The following is a 7,737-nucleotide window of genomic DNA, read 5'->3' on the forward strand; positions in this document are numbered from 1 at the left end:
GGGTGGCTGTCAGAGCGGATGAGCAGTCGCTGCTCCCCCTACCCTGCTGGCACCCAAGGGCCCACTCCCCACTCCCTACCAGGGCTGAGACTGACAGCTGCCAAAGAAACCTGGTCCTGGCCCCAGGGTAAAATCAGACCCAGGGTCAGAATGCCTCCAGGGAGAACCCATTCCTCATTTTGCTGTTTTAAAATTGAAATCAAATTTGGGGTCTTGTTTTTTTTAAAAAAAAAGTCATCCAGCGGGCTTCAGGTCACAGAAGCCCAGAGCTTCCCTGGCACAGAGCAGCAATAGGCCTGGGGACTGCTGGAGGTGAAGGTCAGCTGTCTGTCCTGCTGTTACCCATGCCTCCTTTCCAGGGCACTCAGGGAGGGGGGTGGTTGCAGCCCTTGGGGCTTGAGGAAAAAATAACTAAAGATATCCTGATGAATGTGTTCTTGGAGTTGCAGTCCTTGGAATCAACAGGTTTCCCTGAGTCTAAATTGAGGACGAATAGCAAGTGACAGGGGAACATCTGTTTGGGGAGGGGACTTTGGAGCATTAATCCTACCACCTACTGCCCTTCCAGTGTCAGGGCTCCCAGTCCACTGCACACTAGGTCCTGCTGATGTGAATGCAGCCTGGCCCCAGGCCCGGGCAGTCCCCAGCTACTCAGTTCCTGGTCAGGAACACTGCCACCCAGCCATGAGCCCTGGTGTGCTCAGAACCCCACCCCACCCAGGCGTGGGGCCCGCAGACCTTGCTGCCTCAGAGGGAGCATATGAGAAGGCAGACAGCTGGCAGGCAGCTAGGTCTTCAGGGAGCCTCATGTTTGCCACCTGGTACAAGAGAGCGGGCAAGACAAAGAGAACCACCAAATAGCCACTTGCTTTCGTTAAGATGGGATACCTAGAGATGAGCGGATTGGCACGGGTGGCGGGGCAAGACAATGAGTCCATGGTAATTTCTTGTCTAAAAATCGTAAGTCACCGTTAAGTAAATGCCTTCTATTTTTCCATTCACCTATGCCAGGCGCTTTACATACATTGTATCCAAACCACAGAACTCCATAGGCAGGAAGTATTGCTCCTATTTTATAAGAAAGGAAACTGGGGCTCAGGAAAACTAGACGACTTTTCCTCATGCCGCATAAAACAAGTTGAGGCATGTTTTACATGCAAGAGTTTAAAACACAGGCTGGGGGCAGATTCTGACTTCCCTGCTCAGTGGCTATGTGACCCTGGGTAGGAAGTGTGCATTGTCTTTGTCTTCCTACCTTAGCTCCTTTACCCGTGAAGTGGCAATGATGCCTACCCTACAGGGTCTTTATGAGACAAAATCTTTAGGCGCTTGCCTCGTGCAGAGCACATGCTCAGTGCAGGGGCAGGATTTGTTCTCTTTCTGCAGGTTTGCAGGTCAGTGAGGACCATGAGCCTCTCACACTGAAGAAGGGAGTAAATTGGGAAAGGGTGTGAATTACTGGGCCCTTTAGGGAGTCTGTATATTCCAGACATTTAGAAAATGAGACGTTTTGTGGAAGATTAAATGTCATCTGGCCTCAGGATACTGCCAGGTCGTGCTATTCTTCACTCAGTTCTCTTAAGCCAAGTTCTTGTTCTAATATATCCTCAGGAAAGTGCTTACCATAAAGCCCTGGCCCGAGCAGCATGTCCTGCCCCTTCCTGTTACTGCCTCCCAACATTTATCCTCAGTCCTGCCTTGCTGCCCTCTAGAATTGCCATTGTCACATTGTCTAGGACAGCTATTAACATCTGTTACCTAACACCTCTGCTGTGGCTTCAGGTTGGTTAGGAAGATCCATCCTGGTCACATCCTCCTTAGGACGGGATCCCAACTCCTTTGCCTGTGGAACCAGCAGACTGCTTTCCCGAAATAAGCCATGACCCCGAGAATGGGGAGGATGGTGCTAGTGGCTCCTGGCACAAAGAGGTGAGCCCCGTTTTCAACATGTAATTGGTTTTTTTCCACGCTGCCTGGGAGTCCTGTATGGGTGTGTGCTAGAGGTAACACGATTTAGGAGGGGTGGCTCTGCACTGGAGATGGAGAAAACCAGTATGTACAACTTTCCACCTGCGAGAGGAGGGAACTCCTCAGGTGCAGCCAGACCCTCCTCCAAAGCAGAGATTACTGCTCTCGGCAGGCACTCTGAAGCAAAGATAATATAATTTGACATTTCCCCCCTCTTTGGGGAAGAGATTCCATGTATAATAGCCATTTTCAAGAGCTGGGGAGGAGTGCAGCCAAAGAGGGGGAGAAGGGGGGGTCTGAACTTCAGGGGAGACAAGCCTGCTGGTTATGTACACAGGCAGTCTTTTCCATTTTTAAAGCTCCATTGAATTCTTTCCCAAAACAGCACATTTTGCAGCCTCTAATTTTCTTCTCTGTGCTCCGTTTAGCATCAAATCATCTCCCTTTGCAATTCAGTAACCTCTTGAAGTGTGTTTGTTTGCACGATTAGACTAAGTGGGCAGGACCTGGCCTCTCTGTGGCTTGTCACTTGACTGCCGCCCAGGGACAATGGAATGGCACCATCACAGGGTACTCCAGTGAGCTTCCTCTAGCCCCATGAGGTGCACTGATCTCACAGTGAGGGGCTTGGGGCTATTGGTTTCCTTCCAGCCCCTCAAAGTGCCAATTACCTACCTTGGTTTCAGGAGCAAAGTTCTTCATTTAAAGCTATGAGCTACCTCATTTGTGAGGGACCATTTCTTTGGGTGTGATGAGTAAATCTCCGAGGAGGAGGAGGATTTCCTTTCTTACGTGGTCCAGAAATTGTCCAGCTCTGATTCCGTAAAGGACGTGTGCTTTACTCTTTCCCAGGCCCTCAAATTTAACCGAAGTGATATCATGGTCAAGGTGAAGCCTTATAATCTCTTATATTTGTGTAGTGCTTTATAATTCCCCAAGTGCCTTTACTTCTAAAATGCCATTTAATCTTTACAACAATGTAGGAGATAGGTTGGACAGGTATTACTCTAACTTTTCCAGAAGCAGCAACCAAAGCTCAGAGAGGTTGTGACTTGCCCAAAGTCATGTATCTACCAGGTAGCAGGACACGACCATAAGTCTTTGGAACTTTGGTCTGGGACTCTTGGCATTCACTATATCATGCAGGTCCTGCCTCCTCCCCTAAAGTGGTCTAGTGAGTGTACTGAGAAGTAGAAGAATCGTGTCACTTTCTGGACTTTTCACTTAGGGACTTGGGGGTCCAGAGGTGGCCCTGACAGTTTCAGTGGACCTGGGGCAACTGCAAGGGAGCAGGACCTTTTGGGCATGGGCCGAGAATGAAAGGTGGATTAGGGAAACAAATATGTCTGAATTTGTGAGTTTCGTGCTGACACATGGAATGGGGTGCTCACAGCATCATTAGGTGGGATGGTGGAGTGCACCAGGTGGTGCTTCCAGGAATGATTTCCCAGATCATACAGCACTCCCTGCCAGGGGAGCCACCACCCAGCACTGGGCCCACTGAATTCAAGAGCACATGCCACAGTGCCAGGCCAGGCCTCAGGAAGCTGCCACCATTGTTGATGCCACTGCATCTGTCTCTTGGTATTCCCGAGCTGGAAAATGGACACCAACATGCTGCTGCTGAAAAGCTGATGTTTCTAGCACGTTGGCAGCAGGAAATAGCAAAAGTGGCAGGAAGGGTGTTAAGTGGGCAGAATCTAGTTTCCATCTAGAACCACTGCCTCCAAGGGAGTCTGGGAAGTATGGCTTTTTGTGTGCTGGCATCCAGCCTCTACACAACAGGAAGGGACGTTATACGGAGGGGACATTATAAGGAGGGCGTGATGGATGAGCAGGCCAGTTCCCACCATGGTAGCTGGCCTGATGCCTCGTTACCAATGAAAACAGGCGAGCACTTTGAAAATCAATATTCAGTTCTGGAGTGGATATTTTCGAAGTCTTTATTAGCACAGGAACAACCCAGAGCAAACAGTCACATTGTTTGCACACACCACGTCTCTCAAGGGTCACTGATGTACTTCATGGTAGAGTTGAGAATTTCTATCCCATGAAGCTCTCTCAGTTGAGCAGCAAACCTGTCAAAATCAGAACACAAACTCTAGGACATAAATGCCATGGTGTAGACTTCCAGCACCCAGAGCGTCCCCTGCTTGGGTAGACCTGGCTGGGAATTTTGAAAGGGGCAGTGGCCCTGGGAGCCCTCGGGGAGACCCACAATACACTGCGAACACTCTTGCTATGAGTGGCAGATGTGACGGGCTGATCTGATGGGACCTTGCTCCCCAGGAGGCTGCCACTTGGAGCTTGTGCTAGCTAATGTGCCTCGCTTTCTGTGGAAGAAAGATTTTACCCATTCCTTCCATTTGAACAATCAGAACTTGTAAGGACCTTAGGTGTCATCCAGGCCAGCCCTCTCATTCTACAGAGGAGGAATCAGAGGTGGAGGTGTGAGTCTGTAAAAGAACCAGGCAGGCCAAAGCCTCGCCCTGCCCCAGGAAGGCATGCCCCCAGCTAGACCGGGGCTCCATCGCTCAGCTGCAGGCAGGTGCTCTCCAGGAGGATGCACGCCAGGCGCTGAGGCGCATCAGAACAAGACCAGAGCAGAACAGAAGTCTGAGCTAAAGCGAAGCAATACACGCAGTTAAAGCCAAGGCCCCATCCTGGCTTGTCAGGTGCTCTTAGACATGCTGCTCCGCATCTGCCTTCGGTTTTCTCCAGCACGAGAATGTTACCCTCGCTGGACATTGTCCCATATGCTTAAGCCCTGGGCAAAACATGAAGTGGGAGGTCTAACGTTTTCTGGAAAAGTAGAGGACAGAGAAGGAGGGACAGAGACAGGGAGACGGTGTGTGGGGGGAGGAGTCAAGAGGAGAGGAGGATGGAGACGGAGGGAGCGGAGGGGAGAGCCGACTGGCAGTAAGTACACTGAACAAATCCCTGTCAGACACACAGGCATCTCCCCTCTCTCTGGGAGGGGCCTGAGGGCTCCCCGTTCCCTCAGGAAGCCTTCCTCCAGAGAAACAGCTACTGGGGCCCAACACCGGTCTGCAGAGGAGGCACCAGGGCGCCTAGAGCTCCCCAGCGGGCTCTGTGTGGCAGGGTCCCTGCCACAGCACGGTGCCCCTGCTGGCCCTGGCCTGCCTGCTGGGCGCTGACTGCCACCCAAGCATACCTTGGCTCGGCCGTGCACAGCTTCCCCAGGGCGATCCCCGCATTCAGCTGCACGGCTGTCTGCCGGGCGTCACTGCCTGCAAGCTTTAACAAGACCGGCACGACGTCGGTCTTCAGTAGGGAGGTTGCCACCTGCGGCACCTCCATGCAGTTCCCGAGGCAGAGGGCGGCGTTCCCCACCAGAATCTCGTCCTCTGAACTGAGCAGTGTCAGCAGAACACTGAACTCTGCAGGGAGGAAGGACAACAAGCATCAGCCCTCAAATCCCAAACAGGACGCTGGCAAAGGGGCATGAGGGGCACGGGGGAGGGTCTGTCAGCGGGTGCCAAGCTGCCCAAAAGCTCTGAGGATGGACGTGTCACCCGCTCATTCAGCAACACTCTGTGGAGTACTGCGAAGCTCCTCACCTTCTCCTGTGTCTCTGAGGACCTCAGGGCCCAGAGCAGTGCCCGGCACACACAGAAGGTGTGGGGATGAACGCTAGGCGGCAGACGGGTCTGTCCTCTCTAAAGTCCCCCGTCTTAACCTCTACTCTCCACCTGACAGCCCCGGAGTGGGAGGCCACGGGCCTGCACCCTGGACTGTGGGGCAAGCAGCAGGCTCCGGGTGGAAGGTTCTTGCCTCCATGGCGGGGCCCCACTCACTTCCCTTCCCGTGCATTCCAGATGGGGTGTTAAGGAGAACGCTAGCCAGCTGCCTCGGCTGGGAACCCGCACCTATGACGGCAGCCAATTTCAGTTCCTAGAGTAAAGCTAGGCTTGGACTCTGTTATTTTCCTTGTTCACTAAAGGTTGAGCCATTTCTCCCTCCCTTCCCCTGGTGAAGGAAGAGAGACCCTGTTAGGTCAGTCTAAGCAGAATGTTTCAGAAACAGTTTCAATTTAACTTGGTCGAAGCGCCCAGCTTCAGCCCTGTTACCTTGGAGCTGTTTCACAGCTGTCCCCAGCCTGGGCCTGCTACCTGTTTGCAGCCGGAGGCTAATTAATTGCCTTCAGAGCTGGAGGCGAAATGACACCACTGAAGTCTGGGGCAAGGTTAGTGGCATGATGCTGTCTTTCCTCACTGCTCATCTGCAGTTCCCTTTGCAGCCTCGAGGATGGATTAACCTCTGGGATGTGGGCTCCGCTTAATGAAACCATGACTTACTTTTATCCAGTCTTATCACTTCTTTTCGTGCTTCGTGACAAGTATTAGTGCAGATGGCTAGGGTCTTTATGGCATAATGTGATGCATTCTGGCCTCCCATCTAGAGTTTTGAATGAAATTAGAAAAATAAAATCAATCCTGTGATTGTTCTTGGTCAGAAACCACAGTGAGCAGCTGTGATTGTGCTAGTGTCTTCCTAAACTTCTAACAGAGAGCTCCACTGAGAGTGGTGTGAGCTTCCTGGTGAGCAGGCCTGGTCCGTGCCGAGGAAGTGCCACTTACATCCTCTCTAACACTGCCCACGCCCCCAGTATGAATGTAGGCCTGTCATATACACCCGAGTAATTACCGTGGAAGCCTGAATGAGAGAATGGCTGACAAAGAGAATGGTGCTATTGACTGGCAGATCTTCCAAAAAGGGAGGAAAAGGCCTCCTGTGTCATTTCACCATCTGAGAATGAGGGCTGACGTGCTAAGACTGTCAGGCTGATAGGCCTGCACAGAGAACATCACAAGCCTAGACGATACTAAGAAGTGACAAATGTCAAATCATAGTCCTTAAAACCACCTAATGCGGAGTCTTCAAAACGCACATGAGCATGCATCATGCATAATGCAGACTCTGCTAGGTTTACAAGGGCTGTACAGAGTAAATAACGGTCATCATCCAAGTAGCTGACTAAACTCAGTCCGACCATCCTGCCCCCTCAGTATTGCCCCTGCCCTGGGAGCAGCCTCCCAACAGAGCACGCTCCCTGGCCCCATTTAGCCTGGAGTTTTATGAATAAGCCTCCCGTGGGGTCACCACGCTACCACGGGTGAGTGAGCCTCACCGGGCACACACGTCATGGACAGGATCCAGAGATGGCAGCTGAGTAAGTCACCGCACCCTTTCTGGTGAGTCCAGTTAACTGTTGGACTGACATGCTTACCTTCACTGCACTCACATCATAAGGGAAATCCGAACATCCTTTTGTCACATGGTAACTCTGCACCCTCCATATCTCATAAATGGAGATATGAGATCTCACCATTCTCCAGAAAAATGCATCAGGAGCGGGAAAACATGAGCAAAAGAAGGGGCCTGAGAAACCTTGTTGAAAGTCGCTCAGACCACCTTTTCCAAGGACAGAGGCCATACAGTTTTAAGTCAGGCTTGAGTGGTGAGCAGTTTTTATGGATATATCTAATGAATAGTCTACTTGTTTATTAAAAAACCTTTTGTTGATATTCAGAGCACAGTCTGGGTAGACAGGCAGAAGCCAATCCCCAATCAAGAAATTTAAAATCTAGCAGGAGTGAAATAGCATCGCAATTCCGTTCCCTAAATAAAACAATGTTCCTGGAAGTTCTCCAGGTTGTAACCAATGACGTTATTTTACCTTCAGGAATTTAATCATTTTCTTCACAACCCCTGCTCCTAGGGCCTCCTCAACAATTTGCAGAGAGG

At 51.2% G+C, this 7,737-nt stretch overlaps 1 protein-coding gene across 1 annotated transcript in view; it reads right to left on the reverse strand.

Moving 5' to 3' along the window:
• Positions 1-3,897: 3,897 nt before the first annotated feature.
• TTC12 (tetratricopeptide repeat domain 12) overlaps positions 3,898-7,737 on the reverse strand; it is a 54,354-nt gene continuing 50,514 nt past the window's right edge. Inside the window, exons 16-19 of the mRNA XM_019665231.1 lie at positions 7,670-7,729; positions 6,288-6,387; positions 5,144-5,369; positions 3,898-4,046 (exon numbers count right to left, since the gene is read on the reverse strand). Of these exons, the coding sequence (XP_019520776.1) occupies positions 3,971-4,046; positions 5,144-5,369; positions 6,288-6,387; positions 7,670-7,729 (462 nt within the window). The 3' untranslated portion in view covers positions 3,898-3,970. The remainder of the gene's footprint in view (positions 4,047-5,143; positions 5,370-6,287; positions 6,388-7,669; positions 7,730-7,737) is intronic.

The sequence above is a fragment of the Hipposideros armiger genome, unplaced genomic scaffold (assembly GCF_001890085.2).
Source record: "Hipposideros armiger isolate ML-2016 unplaced genomic scaffold, ASM189008v1 scaffold_437, whole genome shotgun sequence".
Lineage (NCBI taxonomy): Eukaryota > Metazoa > Chordata > Mammalia > Chiroptera > Hipposideridae > Hipposideros > Hipposideros armiger.